At 40.9% G+C, this 23,473-nt stretch overlaps 1 protein-coding gene across 4 annotated transcripts; it reads left to right on the forward strand.

The window, feature by feature from the left end:
• The first annotated feature begins 298 nt into the window (after positions 1-298).
• On the forward strand, positions 299-21,976 carry osgn1 (oxidative stress induced growth inhibitor 1). 4 transcript variants are annotated; one of them, XM_045691384.2, is made up of 7 exons: positions 304-600; positions 4,404-4,480; positions 10,055-10,178; positions 10,562-10,698; positions 11,140-11,331; positions 15,699-15,790; positions 17,600-21,976. In XM_045691384.2, exons 3-7 carry the CDS (start codon positions 10,106-10,108, stop codon positions 18,648-18,650), a joined length of 1,545 nt encoding a protein of 514 aa, XP_045547340.2. In that variant the 5' UTR covers positions 304-600; positions 4,404-4,480; positions 10,055-10,105; the 3' UTR covers positions 18,651-21,976. The 4 variants fall into 4 exon arrangements, with proteins under 4 accessions (XP_013987142.3, XP_045547340.2, XP_013987143.3 ...); XM_014131667.3 differs by lacking the exon at positions 10,055-10,178 and having other exon boundaries at positions 299-600; XM_014131668.3 differs by lacking the exons at positions 304-600; positions 10,055-10,178 and adding an exon at positions 909-1,055.
• Positions 21,977-23,473: the final 1,497 nt, after the last annotated feature.

Raw genomic sequence — 23,473 nt, forward strand, 5'->3', positions numbered from 1 at the left:
AGGAGCAGATGGGGTCAAAGTAGTGGAATGGGGGAGTGGGTTTTTAATGAGTATAGGTGGCAGTTGAAGAGAAGTACCTGGGTATACAAGATCTTAATGCAAAAGAGTTAATGGGGTGGTGATTTACATTTTTTATGAAATTGTGATATATAGGTGTAGGGTTAATTGGTGGAATTATTATTATTATTATTATTTAGGAACCGGAATAATTAAGATAATTTAATGTAGGTAGGCCGTGACTGGTCTCACACTTCAGTACAGTAGGTGGCGGTGTATGGACTTTAAAGTTGGATGCGATCCACCAACCCAATTCCAAAGATGAAGAAGAAGGTGACCATGAGTGGCTGGTGAACACAACGCAAATAGGAATTATAAAATTAGTTCATGCTCATCTTCCATCGCGGGTTACCGTAACATTGCAGCATTTTACACATGTCGGTGAAAGAGTCACATAACGAGAATTTGAGGCATATCTTTAGAGATTGCAGTCGGTTGAACCTGCCTGGGGAAGGAATCGAAGGTTTTCAACAAGGGTAGGCGTTTGATAACTCTAGCAGCGTTTAAGGGATATCAGCGGTAGCCTTGTCTTCATAGCTATCGGTAAGTGGAAACATTGTAGTCAATATTTCAATATTTTCGTTCTCCTTATTGGGCCCATTTAGCTTTTCTCCGACGTCTTCTAGGCTGTTCCTGATGTGTCTGTTGGTAAATAGCGAATTTGACGTGGTTTCAATGTGCCGGTTGCCGATGGAAACCGTAGACGGGAACCCAGCATTGAAGTAGAAATCTAAATCATTTAACCAAGGCTATCAGTCTAGACGTTTTGCGTTGGATTCAGGTTGTGTGTGTGTGTGTGTGTGTGTGTGTGTGTGTTTAATCTATCGATAATTAGGCTACAGTCCAGTTAGAAGGCTGCGTCGGCTGCAGTCAAATGGTCCACTACGAGACTACAATCGGGCTGTTTGCGGGTACTGTGCACGTCTCGCGTAGCACAACGGAAATTTTTGGCTACAATATAGGACCCATCATTCATTCGAACCTAGCGAGGTAATTTGGTAAGCATTTTCAGCCAGGATGGCGAATATTGACATGTATTCGATTTATGATAACATGGCACATTATTTATAACCATAGCGCATTGAGTCGTTAGCAGTTATATCATAACCTCATGTGGTGTTCTGTCAGGATTACATCATTGGTACAGTGATACAAAGGCCGGGAGATGGCGGGATTGAGTCGTTACATTTTACCGTCCAAAGGGACTCTGTTTATGCAAGGCAAACCCGTTTTTGTGATTTCTGGTATCAAAATAAATGAATCACAGCACGTTTTTGGAGTCATTCAGCAGTTTTTACCCGAATAAGTACAATAGCATTGGGAATGAATATTGGAAGTTTAATTAATCTTAAATTGAAAGGGATGTTATCGGTTCTCCCTGTTGACAAGACATTCATAAAGTTTCTTTCAAAAATGACTTATTAAAGCACCCAAATAATAGCCTGCAGTTGTAACCGATGTGAAATGGCTAGTTAGTTAGCGGTGGTGCGCGCTAATAGCGTTTCAATCAGTGACGTCACTCGCTCTGAGACTTGAAGTAGGGTTTCCCCTTGCGTTGCAAGGGCCGCGGCTTTTGTGGCGTGATGGGTAACGATGCTTCGTGGGGTGTCAGTTGTTGATGTGTGCAAGGGTCCCTGGTTCGAGCCCGGGTTGGGGCGAAGAGAGGGACGGAACCTACACTGTTACAGTTACACACGGCTTTGTTCTGTGTAATTGTGGGCTGTTCTTTGGGTGCTGAAATCAGTAGTTTTTGATAAAAATGAAGTTGTGTTGTCAGAGCTCCAGTCTGCCCACACTAACGTTATAGTTGAGTTTAATTAGCGAATTGATAAATAGCCCAATGTAAAAACACAGTTTTAAAGTGTCCAAATCAATAACCAATATGCAGAAACAGTTCATGATATTAAAAACATAAACCAAAAATGTACTATCTACACATACATGTGCAACAATAGTAGTCATATTACTATTTTTTTTTAAATTAACAACTTATAAACAGCACACGCCCCCAAAAATAATTTGTCAAGTGGCAATAAATCATTCATCATTTGGGAGGGGGGTGGTATGCACTGTTTAAACTAACACTATTCATGGAAACATAGAATAACCTATACATAGTTGGTTAGATGAGAATGGCCAATGTTGATTTCGGGATGCTGCTATCACGGGGAAAGAGGAATAATTCACTTTCTGTTAACTTCAGCGATTCACGACCCGCCATAGGATATCAACAGTCACAACGGTTGGCTGCTATTTAAGTGATAGTTTGACTTTCAAATCCGTGTATTGATGTGTGGCCAGCGGCTTTTATACAGAGACCACCCTGAATTATATTGAATTCTGTGCCATTTGAGAAAATCATAGATGCGTTCTAAGACGGAAATCAACAGTACAAAACCAATGAGCGTGTATGATGAAATCGACTGTAAAAAAAACAAATATATGTTTTAAGCAATTGATCTTGTCATCATGACTATGAACTTTTATACTAACGTCACCAGTCTGAGGTAAAAAAATTGCAATTCCCCTCAATTCTATGTGGTCCAAAACTTCTGCATGTGTAATGTAGTGACACATATTGTCCCCATTATGGAAAGTAGCATAATAATCATTAATTATATATGGCAAAATAATTATCTTAATTTAGGATGATAGTAAATGAAGTAAACTCCCAAGATTTTTTAAATAATCACATTTTCTCTCTAGTTTAAACATTTCGTTACTTTCTTTATGAAACACCATTTTCCACTGCCATGCTATGGTGGCAAATGCTAATTCCTGACATTGACTACAGCATTCAGACAAAGGGTAAACAGGCTACTGCAACCTGATTGGCTGAACGTGATACGCAACATCCGGAACTAGCATTAGCCACTCTAGGATGGTGGTGGAAAATGGTGTTTCATAAAGAATGCATATTTCCCCTGTTTTTTTCCGCCTTCTCTCCATTAAATCGAGTTAAGGAGGAAAACGTTGCCTTTCCAGCCTGAATATTTTATGTATCGAACCGGTCCGTGGGGGATACAAGTGTATAGCGGGCTTCGTACAGTCCCTTTAGACGTTAAGATGAAACGACCCAACATCGGCATCTGCCGGCCTTTGGGCTACCCCAGGCCTATCATACTAGGTGGAGAGAAAAGGCAGTGGGCGGAGAAAAAGTTTACTGTAAAGTTGACTTGTTTGGTTATGGCTGCTTTCTTGAACAACATTTTATAGACAATTGTCTGTCAAGTGAATTTTTTTATTTAACCACAAAGACTCTTTAGTTGAGACTTTTACAGGAGAGGTGCAGTTTGACAAATTTAGTTATTAGTTGTACCATTTCAGACAAGTAAGCCTTCGCCCCCAGGATGATCTACCTAGACAAAATATGTAGATGTAACGACTGCAAATTTATGCAAGCTTTGATCACTGACGTGTCAGTCACGGACAAGTACAGACTGACACATGTACAGAAAGGCAGGCAGACAACTAAGTAATGTGACAACTGAGCACAATGTAATTCTTTGGGATGAATACAAGAAAAAAAACATTTGAAATGTCAATATTTATGTTGTGGTCTGACAAAATAAGTTTTTAACAAGGACATCTTAACCTAGATCTTGGGTAGGCTAATATCTCACTTTAATCCTGCCCAGCTGTTCTATATAAGCCTATAAACAATATGGGTTAAAGTATTTAAATAATATTGCACTGACTGTCACTAGAAAAGGTAAGGAACATCTGCTTGTAACAGTCAAATCTTAGTCAGTCCACATAGTTTCCTTTGCATTTTGAGTCCGGCTCAGCCGGATTGAGATGATATAAAAGCTGCTTGCTGCGCTATCGCTTTAAACTTTCTGCCGAGTCACGCTTACAAGCAAAGTGAGTTGTATAACCACTCTGCTCGCTGTAAGCCTCTGCAAGGATCCAGTAGGGGTCCCAGAGCTTTCTGGTATAACCTGTCTCTTCCCCCTCATGACTCACTTCACTACTGTACTACTTCTCCCCTTACATGCTTAAAGCTGTCCTCGCCCCCTTCCTGGCTAAATTAGATCACTATTGGACCCTTCCCAGCCATTTAAGTGTTCTCCCTCAACTATTTGAGTTGTGTTTTAGCTGCAGTTTCCGTTCCACATTTAACTTCTCTTATCTGTACACGTTCACCTTGGCTTGAGGACACAGAGGCTGGTCTCGCCCAGACGGAAGTGTTTTGTTTCTTTTATGTGCCGTTATGGAAAGCAGCTTGGCAATGGTGTCAGACAGGGATGTGTCATTGGTGGACTGTGGAAATGTACTGAAGTAGAAGACCAGAGCAGGAATTTAAAGGCTAATGGTTAACGTCCCTTTTTTTTCTCTCCTTGCAGATAAAAGCATACAGTGGCCATGGACTTGCAAAATAAAGATATCCTTCCCAGAGAGATTCTGCCAGTTGTTGTCATCGGTAAGACTGGGGTGACTGTACACATTCAGCTCTGAAAGACTTGGCTATAAAACCAGATTTGGTTACAAGTTATTTCTACACATAGTAGGGAATTTGGTCAAAGATCTTCTCGGGGACTAGACTATGAAACTGCTTCCGGTATTATAGGGAAGGAAGTAACACTTTGCACAACAGTGTTTCTCTTCTGAGGCAATTTCCAAATTGCATACGGTGGGTGAAAGGATGCATTGTCACCAAAATGTCAAGTGCCCTAGATCATTGTAGACTCACAAGGCTATAGGGTCATTCCAAGATATGACACCCACCATCTCAGATTGTTCTAAAATTGTTTTTGTAGTTAGAAACAGTTAAGATTATAATTTCTACAAGATTTTTGTTGAAAGATAATTAGATCTCTGAGAAATTAAAATAATTGATTGCAGAACATGGTATTTTTCAGGATGTAGAATGGGACATAAACCTAACAACTTCAATTTGATCTTTTCTATGAACAGGGAGGGGAAAAAACACCATCAAATTCACTGAGAATACATTGCATAGGATGAAAAACAATACAGCTCCATACTATTCATAGATAACTGATACTGTATACTCATTGTTGGATATGAGGTGGGTGGCTTTTTACCATTTCTTTGGATTCTTACTCATAGTTAGAAAGAAATGTTTGGATGTTAAGTGAGGTTATATGTATTGAAAATTATATGAATCATATAAATTGAAATGGTCAATTTGGATGCAATAAATTACCTTAATATCTCAGAGACAAGATTATATTTCAACAAAATAATGTTGCAGGAATGCTAATGTTATATTTCTTACAACAAACGATGTCGGAACAATCTGAGATGGTGAGTGTCAATCCCCTTTCTTGTGCTTTTTTAGGTGGAACGACCCCATAAGAACCTAGTTTCTTAGAATGATGGCACAACGTGCTCCCCTTATACAGTGAGGGGGGAAAAGTATTTGATCCCCTGCTGGTTTTGTACGTTTGCCCACTGACAAAGAAATGATCAGTCTATAATTTTAATGGTAGGTTTATTTGAACAGTGAGAGACAGAATAACAACAACAAAATCCAGAAAAACACATGTCAAAAATGTTATAAATTGATTTGCATTTTAATGAGGGAAATAAGTATTTGACCCCCTCTCAATCAGAAAGATTTCTGGCTCCCAGGTGTCTTTTATACAGGTAACGAGCTGAGATTAGGAGCACACTCTTAAAGGGAGTGCTCCTAACCGCAGCTTGTTACCTGTAAAAAAGACACCTGTCCACAGAAGCAATCAATCAATCAGATTCCAAACTCTCCACCATGGCCAAGACCAAAGAGCTCTCCAAGGATGTCAGGGACAACATTGTAGACCTACACAAGGCTGGTATGGGCTACAAGACCATCGCCAGGCAGCTTGGTGAGAAGGTGAAAACAGTTGGTGTGATTATTCGCAAATGGAAGAAACACAAAAGAACTCAATCTCCCTCGGCCTGGGGCTCCATGCAAGATCTCACCTCGTGGAGTTGCAATGATCATGAGAACGGTGAGGAATCAGCCCAGAACTACACGGGAGGATTTTGTCAATGATCTCAAGGCAGCTGGGACCATAGTCACCAAGAAAACAATTGCTAACACACTACGCCGTGAAGGACTGAAATCCGGCAGCGCCCGCAAGGTCCCCCTGCTCAAGAAAGCACATATACATGCCCGTCTGAAGTTTGCCAATGATACCATCTGAATGATTCAGAGGACAACTGGGTGAAAGTGTTGTGGTCAGATGAGACCAAAATGGAGCTCTTTGGCATCAACTCAACTCGCCGTGTTTGGAGGAGGAGCAATGCTGCCTATGACCCCAAGAACACCATCCCCACCGTCTAACATGGATCTGGAAACATTATGCTTTGGGGGTGTTTTTCTGCTAAGGGGACAGGACAACTTCACCGCATCAAAGGAACGATGGATGGGGCCATGTACCGTCAAATATTTGGTGAGAACCTCCTTCCCTCAGCCAGGGCATTGAAAATGGGTCATGGATGGGTATTCCAGCATGACAATGACCCAAAACACACAGCCAAGGCAACAAAGGAGTGGCTCAAGAAGAAGCACATTAAGGTCCTGGAGTGGCCTAGCCAGTCTCCAGACCTTAATCCCATAGAAAATCTGTGGAGGGAGCTGAAGGTTCGAGTTGCCAAACGTCAGCCTCGAAACCTTAATGACTTGGAGAAGATCTGCAAAGAGGAGTGGGACAAAATCCCTCCTGAGATGTGTGCAAACCTGGTGGCCAACTACAAGAAACGTCTGACCTCTGTGATTGCCAACAAGGGTTTTGCCACCAAGTACTAAGTCATGTTTTGCAGAGGGGTCAAATACTTATTTCCCTCATTAAAATGCAAATCAATTTATAACACTTTTGACATGTGTTTTTCTGGATTTTTTTTGGTTTGTTATTCTGTCTCTCACTGTTCAAATAAACCTACCATTAAAATTATAGACTGATCATTTCTTTGTCAGTGGGCAAACATACAAAATCAGCAGGGGATCAAATACTTTTTTCCCTCACTGTAAGAAGACCCATCTCAAATGACTCAACTTTTTTAGGCTTTTCTTATGCGAGGCATTCTTAAAAGCCAAGTATATTTTTATACAAATACTTTTTTGACTGCTATTCATGGTTGATTCTCATATCAGATTTTTACATTCATGATGAGCCCTCAAACATTCTCTATGTAGGGCTGTTGCGGTGAACATATTACCACCACACCAGCAGTCACGAGCCATTACTGCAGTAAAATTTGACATCAGGGTAATCTCTTATGCACTCCGGACATGCTTGGTGGTACCCAACTCACTAATGACCATCAGGTCGCTAATGGCCTGGTACTCATGGACCTGTTGTCCCTAACCACACTGACATCAATACAAATGCAATCGAAAATAACATCAAACACTTGTCATCAAAACAGTATCATGCTTTTAAAACTCACCTCACTGTGATTGATCAATTTGAAGAAAGAAGTTCAACAACAGGTTTCAAAGCCTAACATAACAAAATGGACAGCGCTTTCTAAGGTTGTGAATAATTCAAAACATCCGTACGCATATTAGAGATAATACATAGGCCTATAAATGAGCCCCAAAAAAGGAAAAAAACAGAATTAAAATAATGATTGTGCCGTTATCAAATGTTGTACAATACATAGCCGATAAATACATACAAATATTTAACGTGTCTTTGGTAAATTATACGTATAGCCTATACTCCAAAATTAACCAAATTCTTGTAATCATCTTTGAGTGTGGAATGTGTTGTTATGCATACCGGATGGACTGGTTACCTTATGCAATGTGCCAAACTTTCTATTCAGTAGTCTGGGAGAGAATGCCTGGATGATACTGTTGGTTCATTGATTTGTCAGGTTGTCTTACAGAGTTAGCCTACAATTTGTATTTTGTTTTGAATAGCCTACTAATAGGGCATTTTTTTTACATTTTCATAATTTATAGACTGACACATTACCTTATAGTTACAGAATCTCACCACCGTGTTTCAATCTCCTCCCCTCTCTCCTTCATTCTTTTCTTGAGTGTGCAGAGAGGGGCTGTCAACAGTTTAATGCAATATTTTTAGTTGTGAAAACATGTTACTGTTGATGCTCCTGAACAACTTTCACTTGGTTTCCCAATTTTAAGCACTGGCTAGCTGCAGGAACAGGGTTGGAGGGCCCATGGCATACAGAGTTTGGGCGGAATATCACCTGTCGTGCAGCGAGAGGCTGCATGCTCTTCAAACAGTGGTTGATTCATGGAGTGAAATAACCAGAGTAGCCTCACCAGGCTGATTTTGAAAATTGAACCAGCAGGAAAGCGGCCTCCATTCACTATTTAAGTGTATATGGATGACGCCTTTTTTCCCCTGGCCATTTTATAATGGGCCGTTCTTAATCAAAACTAATTTGACCTATTAGTAAAGACAAAGTTGAGAATAGTCTGATGGGGAAAATATAGTCACGTGATGTTAGAATAGTTTGTGCAGTCAGAGGTAAGGAACAGAGCTCAAACCTTTTTGCTTAAAATAAATAATGGATTTATTGTGATGGATATTAAATTGATTTTGACATTCTTAAATGTAGACATTCCAAAGGCGTGCATCAGTGGCTTGTATGCGTGAAGGCCTGGAGATACTAAACGTGTTTATGTTAATTGACTGTCTATTATCGTGAGACCAGCAGTCTTTTGCCTGGCAATAACCGGCTGACAAAATTTCATGACAGCCAAAGCCTGTATGAGCCCCCAAATAATGTTAATATATTGCCTTACATAATATTAAGGCACTACATTATTATTATATATTTTTTTACCTTTATTTAACTAGGCAAGTCAGTTAAGAACAAATTCTTACTTTCAATGACTGCCTAGGAACAGGGGGTTAACTGCCTTGTTCAGGGGCAGAACGACAGATTTTTACCTTGTCAGCTCGGGGATTCGACCTTGCAACCTTTGTTACAAGTCCAACACTCTAACCACTAGGCTACCTGCCGCCCCAGGTAGCCTAGCCTACATAAACAAACAAAAACTGTAGTGGTTAACCTCTCTGGGGTATGTGGGACAGTAGCATTCAACCTCGCCAACAACCAGTGAAATAGCAGAGCGCCAAATTCAAAACGAAGAAAAATCTCATAATTCAAATTTCTCACACATACAAGTATTATACACCATTTTAAAGATAATATTCTCGTTAATCCAACCACAGTGTCCGATTTCAAAAAGGCTTTACGGCGAAAGCATAACATTAGATTATGTTAGGACATAAACTTCACAAGAAAAACCACACAGCCATTTTCCAAGCAAGAAGAGGCGTCACAAAAACCAGAAATACAGCTAAAATGAATCACTAACCTTTGATGATCTTCATCAGATGGCACTCAATAGGACTTCATGTTACACAATACATGTATGTTTTTCTCGATAAAGTTCATATTTATATATTAAAAAAAAAAAAAAACATTTTTACATTGGCGGTTAATGTTCAGAAATGTTTTGCCTCCAAAACCTCCGGTGAATGAGCACATCAATTTACAGAAATACTCATCATAAACTTTGATAAAAGATAGTGTTAAGCACAGAATTCTAGATAAACCTCTCCTTAATGCAACCGCTATGTCAGATTTAAAAAAAACTTTACAGCTAAAACACACTTTGCAATAATCTGAGTACAGCGCTCAACAACAACAAGCAATACAGATACCCGCCATGTTGGAGTCAACAAAATTCAGGAATAGCATTATAAATATTGACTTACCTTTGATCTTCATCGGAATGCACTCCCAGGAATCCCAGTTCCACAATAAATGTTTGTTTTGTTCGATAAAGTTCATCTTTATGTCCAAATACCTCCATTTTGTTTGCGCATTTAGTCCAGCACTCCAAATTCACTAAGTGCGCGAGTTTAGTCCAGACGAAAAGTCAAAATAGTTACATTACAGTTCGTAGAAACATGTCAAACGATGTATAGAATCAATCTTTAGGATGTTTTTATCATAAATATTCAATAATATTCCAACTGGACAATTCCTTTCTCTTTAGGAATGAAGAGGAACTCCGCTCGCTCCCAAGGCTGCGCGTGTGACTGAGCTCATGCCTTATTTTGGGACACCTGATACAATCAGCTCTTATTCTCTCCCCAGTCACAGTAGAAGCATGAAACAAGGTTCTAAAGACTGTTGATATCTATTGGAAGCCTTAGGAAGTGCAATATGACCCCATTTACATGTTGGATAGGCAATCACTTGAAAAACTTCAAACCTCAGATTTCCACACTTCCTGGTTGGATTTCTTTCTCTGGTTTTTGCCTGCCTTATGAGTTCTGTTATACTCACAGACATCATTCAAACAGTTTTAGAAACTTCAGAGTATTTTTCAATCCAAGTCTACTAATAATATGCATGTCTTAGCTTCTGGGCCTGAGTAGCAGGCAGTTTACTACGGGCACGCTTTTCATCCGGATGTCAAAATACTGCCCCCTACCCCAAAGAAGTTAAACTAATTTATTCAACTTGTCTGAACTTGCACCTCTTTCCCTTTCTCTCCTAGGTAACGGCCCCTCGGGCATCTGCCTGTCATATCTGTTGTCAGGTTACACCCCCTACCTATCTCCAGAGGGCACTCACCCTAACCCCCTACTGCAAGGCAAGCTGGATCAACAGCCTCATTTGTCACTGTTGGAGCTGGTAAGAATGACACCTCGTCTGTCTTCACAATGTCTCTGTCACAACTCGCATTTTACACCTAGCTTGGTGGGTGTTGGTTTACAGTTGCCGGGCTGGTTGTAGGTGCTAGTTTAAATGTTCTGTAAAATGCTGTCTGTTTGTGTTTACCACTAAGATTTATGGTTTGTTGGTAGTTATGCAACTATTACTACCTGTATGTATGCTCAGTAGAAATATTTGTGTGGCCCTAAGTAAGGTCTGTATGTAGGCTACAGGAGGTTTTGTAAATAAAGTTGTGTCCATGTTATAAGCTTAGTAAAAAGCTTTATTAGTGTCCTTGATAAAGGGTGGCATTTTGTTTTTCAATGAGCTAGACCCTAAAACTAATTATATAATAGGTAGGTAGGGCTACATACCACAGTCTTTGTACAAAGTTGTTTACGTGTTTGTTTCTGTGTGCAGGACCTGGAGTACCTGTGTGAGGGACTAGAGGGCCGCTCCTCCAACCCCGTGGCTGTGCTGTTTGACTCCCTGCTCCTGCCCGACAGTGACTTTGGGCTGGACCATGCCTCACCTCTGCTTTGGCGCTACGAACCGGAGCGGGCCACCCCACACCTGGTGCTTGGCAAAGGACCCCCAGGAGGAGCCTGGCATGTAAGTGCCCAGTCCATAATAATTGCCCAATACCATGTTGACCCCCTGGTCCCCACTTTGTGCAGATCTAAAAAGGATTGGTTATTCCAAGAATTCCAACTTTTCCTTGTGATGTTGCTCACAACAATCTAATCATTTTCAGATACACACAAGGCGCTTTTTGGAAGGGGCCAGGTGGTGATTTGCAATTGGGTAAAAAAATTGGGTCATAAACACATTTTGTGCTAACATTCAGAATTGGTCTGTCACACCCTTAAATCTCTGAAGTCTGTTTTTGTCAAGTGGAAAATGGCCTTGGGTATTTGCTATTTTATTAGGATCCCCATTAGCTGTTGCTGAAGCAGCAGCTACTCTTCCTGGGGTCTATACAAAACATAAAACAGAACATCAATAGACAAGAACAGCAAAAGGACTGAACTACACAAATTTAAAATAAGAACAATCGAACCAAAAAAGGTCCTACGGACAGTTGCACGCATACATAAACTCAGCAAAAAAAGAAACTGTCTCACTGTCAACTGCGTTTATTTTCAGCAAACTTAACACGTGTAAATATTTGTATGAACATAACAAGATACAACAACTGATACTTAAATTGAACAAGTTCCACAGACATGTGACTAACAGAAATGGAAGAATGTGTCCCTGAACAAAGGGGGGGGGGGGGGGGGGTCAAAATCAAAAGTAACAGTCAGTATCTGGTGTGGCCACCAGCTGTATTAAGTACTGCAGTGCATCTCCTCCTCATGGACTGCACATCAGCTGTTCGTCTTGTCTCCCTGTAGCGCTGTCTTAGGCGTCTCACAGTACGGACATTGCAATTCATTGCCCTGGCCACATCTGCAGTCCTCATGCCTCCTTAACAGCATGCCTAATGCACGTTCACGCAGATGAGCAGGGACCCTGGGCATCTTTCTTTTGGTGTTTTTCAGAGTCAGTAGAAAGGACTCTTTAGTGTCCTAGGTTTTCATAACTGTGACCTTAACCTCTTACATCTAGACGTTCCGCTAGCGGAACACCTGCTCCAATATCCAATGATAGGCGTGGCGCGAATTACAAATTCCTCAAAAATACAAAAACTTCAATTTTTCAAACATATGACTATTTCACAGCATTTTAAAGACAAGACTCTCCTTTATCTAACCACACTGTCCGATTTCAAAAAGGCTTTACAGCGAAAGCAAAACATTAGATTATGTCAGCAGAGTACCCAGCCAGAAATAATCAGACACCCATTTTTCAAGCTAGCATATAATGTCACAAAAACCCAGAAGACAGCTAAATGCAGCACTAACCTTTGATGATCTTCATCAGATGACACACCTAGGACATTATGTTATACAATACATGCATGTTTTGTTCAATCAAGTTCATATTTATATCAAAAAACAGCTTTTTACATTAGCATGTGACGTTCAGAACTAGCATACTTCCGGGGAACTTCCGGGGAATTTGCTAACAATTTACTAAATTACTCACAATAAACGTTCACGAAAAGCATAACAATTATTTTAAGAATTATAGATACAGAACTCCTCTATGCACTCGACCTGTTATGGCTAGGGGGGCAGTATTTTCACGGCCGGATATAAAACGTACCCGATTTAATCTGATTATTACTCCTGCCCAGAAACTAGAATATGCATATAATTATTAGCTTTGGATAGAAAACACTCCAAAGTTTCTAAAACTGTTTGAATGGTGTCTGTGAGTATAACAGAACTCATTTGGCAGGCCAAAACCTGAGAAGATTCCTTACAGGTAGTGGCCTGTCTGACCATTTCTTGGCCTTCTACACTCTCTTTATTGAAAACTGAGGATCTCTGCTGTAACGTGACACTTCCTACGGCTCCCATAGGCTCTCAGAAGGCGGCAAAACGGTGAATGATGACTCTGCTGTCTCTGGCTGAAAAACAGTTGCGCATTTGGATAGTGGTCGATCTGAGAACAATCAGACTGAGGCGCGTGCACGAGGCGACACCATGTTTTTATTTTTTCGTCTTTGAACGAAAACGGGGTTTCCCGGTCGGAATATTATCGCTTTTTTACGAGAAAAATCGCATAAAAATTGATTTTAAACAGCGGTTGACATGCTTCGAAGTACGGTAATGGAATATTTAGAATTTCTTTGTCACGAAACGCGTCGGGCGCGTAACCCTTCGTCACCCTTCGGATAGTGTCTTGAACGCACAACAAAACGCCGCTATTTGGATATAACTATGGATTATTTTGAACCAAACCAACATTTGTTATTGAAGTAGAAGTCCCGGGAGTGCATTCTGACGAAGAACAGCAAAGGTAATCCAATTTTTCTTATAGTAAATCTGAGTTTGGTGAGGGTTCAAACTTGGTGGGTGTCAAAATAGCTAGCCTGTGATGGCGAGCTATCTACTCAGAATATTGCAAAATGTGCTTTCACCGAAAAGCTATTTTAAAATCGGACACCGCGATTGCATAAAGGAGTTCTGTATCTATAATTCTTAAAATAATTGTTATGTTTTTTGTGAACGTTTATCGTGAGTAATTTAGTAAATTCACCGGAAGTGTTTGGTGGGAATGCTAGTTCTGAACGTCACATGCTAATGTAAAAAGCTGGTTTTTGATATAAATATGAACTTGATTGAACAAAACATGCATGTATTGTATAACATAATGTCCTAGGAGTGTCATCTGATGAAGATCATCAAAGGTTAGTGCTGCATTTAGCTGTGGTTTTGTTTTTCGTGACATTATATGCTAGCTTGAAAAATGGGTGTCTGATTATTTCTGGCTGGGTACTCTGCTGACATAATCTGTTTTGCTTTCGCTGTAAAGCCTTTTTGAAATCGGACAGTGTGGTTAGATAAAGGAGAGTCTGGTCTTTATTATGGTGTAAAATAGTCATATGTTTGAAAAATGGAAGTTTTTGGATTTTTGAGGAATTTGTAATTCGCGCCACGCCTATCATTGGATATTGGAGCAGGTGTTCCGCTAGCGGAACGTCTAGATGTAAGAGGTTAATTGCCTACCGTTTGTAAGCTGTTAGTGTCTTAATGACCGTTCCACGGGTGCATGTTCATTAATTGTTTATGATTCATTGAACAAGCATGGGAAACAGTATTTAAACCCTTTACAATGAAGATTTGTGAAGTTATTTGGATGTTTACGAATTATCTTTGAAAGACGGGGTCCTGAAAAAGGGACAATGCTTTTTTTTTTTGCAGAGTTTACATTAGTACAGTGGTTCCAAACCTTTTTCGGTTACTGTACCATCAGGTACATTTTGCTTTGCCCAAAGTACCCTTGAAGTACCCCCTCATGCATTTTCCCTGTAAGCCTATGGTTTTATGAGTCCTCTGAAGTACCCAATGTGGATCCGAGTTAATTAGGTCAGATTGGGGAGAGACGTTGTGCTGTGAGGTGTTGTTTTATTTGTTAAAGCAAATTGAGTCATTCAAGATGGAAGGGAGAGATGTGATCATGGCTCTATATAAAATTGTGATTTGCCTTGAATTCATTCTGGATTTGGGGACTGTGAAGAGACCCCTGGTGGCATGTCTGGTGGGTAAGTATGTCTGTCTGTCTAAGTTGATTATACAGACAATTTGGAATTTTCAACACTAGTATTTCTTTGAAAAACAAGAATTGATGCAATAATAATTCTTGGTCCCTTTCTGAAAATGTGTCTTGCATCTCCAAAAAACGCAGTAAGCATCACCATAAGTGCATACATAATACAGCCGACAACACTGTTTACAGATGGATATAGTTTGCAACTCAGTTCGTAAGTTCTGTGGGGGTGAAGTTACTGTATTTATTCAATTGACTTATACTGGTGGAGATGAATGATTTCTTGTAAAGGTCAACTCTGTATCGGCGGTGCTCCTGGTTGAGTGGGTGTGTCAGGTCGGTGGCAATTCTCTCTTCTTCCCTTGACACTCTCTCCATGAACAGCACTCATGTTCTTGAGATGAACTCCACTGATTTTGATTGACAGCTTTACTATTTTGTGTAATAGTTTTTTGTTTGAGATGGATAGTTATAGTCAATCTCTTGGTAAATTCCTTACATAGTATACTTAGTGAAAAATGTTGTTTATATGTCATGGCTAACTAATGGCATGTAGCTAGTAAAACCACCTGTAGTTTGCATACCTGCAGATACATTGGCATGTAAAACAGCAAGGGACAATGGCAGACCATTGCTTTCTGGGAAAAAGGTGGGTGGGTGAAATATGCATCTGATGACCATTGACCAGAACACTTTGGGCCCTGGCCAAAAGTAACACCATTTATAGGAAATAGGATGCCATTTGGGACACGAAAGTTTGCATATGTGGCTTTCAGCCTTGTGGTTAATGGTGCTGGTGTTTGTGTTTGTCTCCTTAGGCGATGGAAGGCTCCATGCTCACTCTTAGCCTAGCTAACTGGATGGAACTGCCCGGCCTGAAGCTTAAGGAGTGGATGAGAGAAAAACGCAGGTGGGTCCTTCTGACAAGCTACAGCACCATTAACTTTTTTTTTTGTATTTTTTTCATTAATCCACAGAAGCAAAGATTCACTTGCCACATCATGATGATGTGTTTGGCGGCAGGTGACACTTTCCTTTTTTAAAGTCCTATATCTTGAATGCTGACATGCAAAACATTTTGGGACTGTATTTCACTGAACAAAAATCAAACCATTTCAAAGTGTTACAATTCAAATAAGGAAATAATTTAATTGAAATGAATTCATTAGCCCCTAATCTATGAATTTCACATGATGGATACAGATATATCTGTTGGTCACAGATACCTTAAGGTGGGGGCGTGGATCAGAACCAGCCAGTATCTGGTGTGACCACCATTTGCCTCATGCAGCGTGACATCTCCTTTCCATAGAGTTGATCAGGCTGTTGATTGTAGCCTGTGAAATGTTGTCCCACTCTTCTTCAATAGCTGTGCGAAGGAATCCTGTACAGATCCTTGTGCCATGGGGCCGTGCATTATCATGCTGAAACATGAGTTGATGGCAATGAATTAATAGCACGACAATGGGCCTCAGGTCCCTCTCCCGGTATCTCTGTGCATTTAAATTGCCATCAATAAATTGCAGTTTTGTTCGTTGTCCGTAGCTTATGCCTGCCTATATCATAACTGCACCACCACCATGGAGCACTCTGTTTACAACAGCAAACCACTCGTCCACACAATGCCATACACGCTGTCTGCCATCTGCCTGGTACAGTTCAAACCGGGATTCATCCGTGAAGAGCACTCATCTCCAGCGTGCCAGTGGCCATTGAAGGTGAGCATTTGCCCACTGAAGTCGGTTACGACGCAGAACTGCAGTCAGGTCAAGACCCTTAGGTTGTGCAAATCCACAGTTTCATCAGTTATCCGGATGGCTGGTCTCAGACGATCCCGCAGTGTGAAGAAACCGGATGTAGAGGTCCTGGGCTGGCATGGTTACACATGGTCTGCAGTTGTGAGGCCAGTTGGACGTACTGCCAAATTTTCTAAAACGTAGTTGAAGGCAGCTTATGATAGAAATTAACATTCAATTATCTGGCAACAGCTCCGTTGGACATTCCTCCAGTCAGCATGCCAATTGCACGCTCCCTCAAGTTGAGACATCTGTGACACAACTGCACATTTTAGTGGCTTTTTATTGTCCCCAGCACAAGGTGAACCTATGTAATGATCATGATGTTTAATCAGCTTCTTGATATGCCACACCTGTCAGATGGATGGATTATTTTAGCAAAGGAGAAATGCTCACTAATAGGGATGTGAACAAATTTCTGCACAAAATTTGAGCGAAACTCGCTTTTTGTGCGTTTGAAAAATGTCTGGGATCTTTTATTTTGGCTCATGAAACATGGGACCAGCACTTTACATGTTGCATTTTATATTGTTGTTCAAGGTAACAGTGCACTAATAAAAAATAACAAAATACAGTTTTTGGTGTGAATTTTTCCTTTAAGTGGCCACAGTCGAATCAGCCATTCCAGATTGACCTTATCACTGTTACTGAATAGGAGTGTTCACTTAAGGGAAATATTCTTGTTTGCGTGTAGTTTTTTTTCTGTGTTGAGCCGCTTAGGAACTAGGATTAGCTACCAGTATTAATGCCTTAGGTTTAGTGAAAATAGAGGCAAAACAAATGTGGTTTTGTGTAAAAGACAAGTGGCTGGTGAATGAGGCTGTTTTTTTGTTGTTTTCATTCAGGTTTTGGCCCCAAGGACCTTTTTTTGTGTGTATTTTAAACACCGGTGTCTGAGCCTCATACTTAAATCTTTGTTTCAGGAATGTCCGTAACGACAGGGCCACCCCCGCCGAGATCGCCTCCTACTACCAGCACTATGTCAACCAGATGGGCCTGGAGGACAGCTTCGCCTGCGGCACCACCGTCACCTCCATACAGAGGGTGAACTGCGAGGGGGCCAGCGGCCGTCCCTTTTGGAAAGTCCAGGGAACCCAGAAGAGGGAGGCTGACGAGCTGGGGGAAGGAAGTCTGTCAGAGGTCCCCTTTATAGTGTGCGCAGACTACGTGGTTCTGGCCACGGGCACCCATGACATCCCGGCCCGTCTGGGCGTGGAAGGCGAGGGTCTCCCCTTCGTGTGCCACAGCTTCTGGGAGCTGGAGGCAGCAATCTCCAGAGGCCAGCTGGACCACACCTCAGACCCGGTACTGGTGGTGGGAGCCGGGCTGACAGCGGCCGACGCTGTCCTGGCAGCTCACCACCTCAACACGCCTGTGTACCACGCCTTCCGGCGCTCGGTCACCGACCCAGGCCTCATCTTCAACCAGCTTCCCAAGCTCCTCTACCCTGAGTACCACAAGGTGCACCAGATGATGACCCAGCAGCAGCAGCATGGCCAAGACATCCCCAGCTCTGGGGAAACGGGCACCCCGGTGGACCAACAGGAAAACAACACCGCCTCCATGTCTACTGGCTCCTACCCAGGCTACGTCAGTCTGCCAAAACACCGGGTGGTGGCCTTCAAGCCTGACAGGAAGTGCGTGCTGGAGGGGGAGGACGGACGTCGCACCGTGCTGCAGGTCTCCATGGTCCTGGTGCTGATTGGCGCCCACCCCAACCTGTCCTTCCTTCCTGAGAACGGACGGCCCCTCGGTCTCAACCCCCAGGAGCCAATCACGTGCCGGCGGAACCCCCTGGAAGTTGACCCATACACGTATGAGTTGGTGTCAGAGGGGGGGCTGTACGCCATGGGGCCTCTAGTTGGGGAGAACTTTGTCCGCTTCCTCAAGGGGGGTGCTTTAGCCATCGCTAGCGACCTCGCCAAGAAGCAGCGGGCCAAGGAGGAGAATCGCACCACCCTGCGTGTGTCCTAGACTCCTAGGGGTTAAGGGTTGCGACAGGAGTAAACTGCTCCTAAGGCCTGTTGTTGTTATTATTGTTATTATTATTATTATTATTATGAAGGCTGGACTGGGCTTGTCAGCTCAGGCTAAAAGACTGAAGCGCAATCTGTGACAATATGACCTGCACCAGTCCCAATATTCCTCAAAGGACATTGCCACTCTCTCTGGCTCCGCTGAGAGAATAATTCAATCTTTTTACCAGGGCAGGAGAGTAGGTCGGGTTGATGTGTAGCTAATCATATGGTGCAAGGGTAGAATCCAATGTCCTTATAGAGTACCACAGTATGAGCCATAATACCCATAGAACATAGCGGTCAAACAGGTGAATGGTTCCAATAGTTTTTACACCGTTCATTTTTCCCATAGGGGATTTTAGAAATACTTAAAATAAGGGCTGTGTTTCCTGTAGGCTTACCCTGGCGTAATGTTTTGATAACTGTGTAAATCTCTCTCGGACAAGGTGACTTTTATCAATTGAAATGCTAATTAGCTCCTAATGTGGCTATCATAAAGAACTATAAATGCCATTATTATCTGGATGAGACTGACTCGAGGCAAAGGTAAGAATATCTGGATGAACTATCTGTTAGCTAAATGTAGTAATTAAGTAATTGGCAAAATGTATTTAAATGGACAATTATGTGAACTGGCTTGTGTAATTTTAAATTGACACAATACCTCTTAGCAAAGGTGTCAGAGATTTGTAGTTTTGCATTATGTCTGCTTTGATGCGAATTAGCATTTTCGAATCAGTAAATGGGACCTAATATATTGATAAAAGTCACCTTGTCCTACGCCAATGTAAGCCTACACGAAACACAGCACTTATTTTAAGTGTTTCTAAAATCCCCTATGGGAAAAATGTATGGTGGAAAAACAATTGGAGCCATTTCCCTGTTTGACCACTAGATTTTATGGGTATTATGACACCTCCACTGGGCGCTATTTGGTTCCTCATCAAGTATGCTAGCCGTATACTACAAATGTAGTTTGAGTTAGCAAGGTAACTCTTGAGTTCAACTTGGGATAACCGGTACCACGAAAGTGGCTCACCTTTTAGCCAGGTAAATGTTCTATGGCCACGAATCCTTCAGAACTAACCTGCTCCGGGGCAGGTTAACTCGGGTCTAACTACATTTACCCTGAATTAAGTGTCTTAGCCACGAGTTGAGGACCAAGAAAATCAGATTCCCTCACTCTCGCCAAGATTGCGTTATCATCCACTTAATTTGAGGAAGATGACTGATTTTTAAATATTTATTCATCAATAGATATTTTAAAATTACTATTTTAACAAAAACAATCACATTACACATTAAGTAATGACAAATGCATTTGAAACTTGACGCACAGTAAAACCTTTTATAACTTAATTCAATTATTTTATTGATGGGAGTCTGGAATAAAGGTGCTAGTGCATTGATAACCACAGCAAAGTAATAAAATAAAGACGGCACTCTAAAAGTCTATTTCACACAACAGCCTGCTGAATTTGCTTAACTTTTCGGCACAAATTAAAATGGCACTGACTTGCCCATGGATTGATGTTTCTGCATTGTCTCAATGAAGAGTTCACCGTTCAACTAGCCACGAGCGACATGCAGTTATAAGCTTGCTAGAGTTCGCGGCAGACGGAACAGCAATATCCACCGTCATAGTACGGATGAAGCCTGAGCTGAAATGGGAAAACCCTGTGTAGCTATAGGTTGCTTTGTTGTATACCCCTCTTGTTAATGTTTGAAAACTCAAACGCCAACGTAACTTCTCAGCTAAATCTTTGAGATTAACTCTTTTGTTGCATTGGTTTTCCATTGTAAATCAATTTTGAAAGTGTAGAAACACATTACATTTACCATGCCATGACGTTTGATGGATTCTCTGAAATGAGAATGGTATCTGTGTCTATATTAGCATCTTTCACAAACGAGAACTCAAGCTTGCCAAGCTGAGTTTTTTGTTGTTGTATCATTCCTGGTAGTTTTTCAATCTGTTAGAATAAACAGCTACATTTAAGGTCTATTTTTTTTAAACCAGACGATAAGTTTAAGGGGGGGCTATTCCCTTGATTTATTTGCAGTAAAAACTTAAAAGTAATATGTTTGAATTAAGAATTACAGGGTCAGTTTATCACCATGATCAGGCTCAATTTGAGACTAGGATAATTAGGCAATCTATGTTTAAGGCCCATATGCATTCTCACCAATCTGGGGTGACTTTCCTGAAAGCTTTGTAGCCAATGTTGTATTTTATTTATCTTGACAACCCAGACACCACTCGTAATTCGTTCACATACAGATTGACTACTAAATGTTGCTACTTTCTCACTGATATGGGTCTGGGTGGTGGAGAAGGTGTACTGTCAGCTATTAAGCTTCAGGGAAACGCACCTATTTTTATCATCCAGAGAGAATTGTCATTTTGTGCTATCTGTTTTCTCTTGTACATGTTTGTCCAGATGGTGCCTTGGCCAATTGCATACTCTGAGCTTCTGTTACTGCCCCAGCAGCATTTGATCTCGAGCCAGTGCCTTAAGACACATTGCTATTACCAAACTGGAAATGTATAAACTTATCATACAACCACTAGGTGGCCACATCAAATATTATATTATTCCACAGGTGTACAAAAAGTGTATTGAAGGCCTATAATGTTCTTGTAAAGTTGTGGGGCCATGTATTAAGACATCCTTAAGAGACAATATTCATATGCCAACCAGAAACAGTTTAAACGTCTAATTGAATCTAGTTGAGAAACTAGAGTTACAAATGCATTCAAAGCAGCGCACTATTGACAGTCTCTTTCAAGGCAACATAGTTGGTTTCATATGGCTCCTTAGCACTTGCTACACAAGGCAGTAAGACCAATGACCCACTGGTCTTTTCCATGCCAGATGTTTGTTCTGTCTTACATTTTAAACCATTACACAATGTTAAGTACTTCTTAAAAATAAATGTAAAATACTTTTTTTTTCGTCATTCATTCATGGTCTCAGACAATCATTTTGAAATCCACAGAACCCTGACCGATCAATAGAAAAGAGACCAGATGCAATATTTTCAGAGAATCTAATATTGTTTTTGTCCACATTTCCTATAAATTGTTCTTCACCACTGTAACCAAATTCTGAGAGTTGTGGATCATTGGTAATGTTTATTTTTGGAAAATGTCCATTCAAAAAGTTTGATAGGTGGCTATCATGACTTCACTTGAGTGTTCTTTTCCATGTTGATATACATGCACTACAAATGCAGGATTTTCTATGGATCCTTTGTATTAAATATACTATTTTCAACAAACTGTTTTTTTCCTCGTTACTATGCCACTAGCACTGAATGAATGCATTATTTTTATTGGACAGATATTAAATACATAAAGTTGCCTCATTCATTGAGTACGACAATGCATACATATGTTGAGCACAAAGTCTGCCAACTTATTTCCATGGTTCCATGTCCTTGTTATCATGTGTGTAGCGAGAATGGACAGCTTGGGCAAGACTGGCTTTGTATTTTGCACTTCATATTACACTCAGTGTAAGAAATGGCTTTTCCCTCACTTTATCCACCAGATGGCAGGCTATTCTAACCATTCAGTAAGCACTAACCCTATCTGGGTTCATGGGAAGTCCATATCCTAACCATAACCTTTTTAAATGTCTACTTCAATGGGGGGGATGTCCCAAGGATTCCATTTATACTTTGCCATTCAGATAGCAACAGGTTTGCATACCATGTGGAATGCAGTCCTACTGATGATATTACTTATGCAATATAATGTAAACTGCTTAGAGGCTATTTTCCTTTTCATACCCCAGAAACCCGTGCACATGCATAGATACTGTGTGAGAGCAAAGTCTTGCATCTCGATCATCTCTATCTGCAGTGCTGCTTGTTGCAACTTAATTTCGCTGAGTCTACCTTTAAAAGATGCACTACAGGATCTTAAGCACAATGAATTGGATTCGTAACCTATCACACGAATTGCATCAGAAAATAATATATATATATATATATATATATATATATATATAATATACAGTGCCTTGCGAAAGTATTCGGCCCCCTTGAACTTTTCGACCTTTTGCCACATTTCAGGCTTCAAACATAAAGATATGAAACTGTAATTTTTTGTGAAGAATCAACAAGTGGGACACAATCATGAAGTGGAATGAAATTTATTGGATATTTCAAACTTTTTTTAACAAATAAAAAACGGAAAAATTGGGCGTGCAAAATTATTCAGCCCCCTTAAGTTAAAACTTTGTAGCGCCACCTTTTGCTGCGATTACAGCTGTAAGTCGCTTGGGGTATGTCTCTATCAGTTGTGCACATCGAGAGACTGACATTTTTGCCCATTCCTCCTTGCAAAACAGCTCGAGCTCAGTGAGGTTGGATGGAGAGCGTTTGTGAACAGCAGTTTTCAGTTCTTTCCACAGATTCTCGATTGGATTCAGGTCTGGACTTTGACTTGGCCATTCTAACACCTGGATATGTTTATTTGTGAACCATTCCATTGTAGATTTTGCTTTATGTTTTGGATCATTGTCTTGTTGGAAGACAAATCTCCGTCCCAGTCTCAGGTCTTTTGCAGACTCCATCAGGTTTTCTTCCAGAATGGTCCTGTATTTGTCTCCATCCATCTTCCCATCAATTTTAACCATCTTCCCTGCCCCTGCTGAAGAAAAGCAGGCCCAAACCATGATGCTGCCACCACCATGTTTGACAGTGGGGATGGTGTGTTCAGGGTGATGAGCTGTGTTGCTTTTAGCCAAACATAACGTTTTGCATTGTTGC

Source organism: Salmo salar, chromosome 12, assembly GCF_965601325.2.
Source record: "Salmo salar chromosome 12, fSalSal1, whole genome shotgun sequence".
Classification (NCBI taxonomy): domain Eukaryota; kingdom Metazoa; phylum Chordata; class Actinopteri; order Salmoniformes; family Salmonidae; genus Salmo; species Salmo salar.

Coding starts and splice junctions, on each gene's coding strand:
- osgn1 (XM_045691384.2), top strand. CDS start 10,106: ATGCCTTATTTTGGGACACCTGATACAATCAGCTCTTATTCTCTCCCC. Junction 10,699..11,139: donor ATTTGTCACTGTTGGAGCTG/GTAAGAATGACA, acceptor TTCTGTGTGCAG/GACCTGGAGTACCTGTGTGA. Junction 11,332..15,698: donor CCCCAGGAGGAGCCTGGCAT/GTAAGTGCCCAG, acceptor TTGTCTCCTTAG/GCGATGGAAGGCTCCATGCT.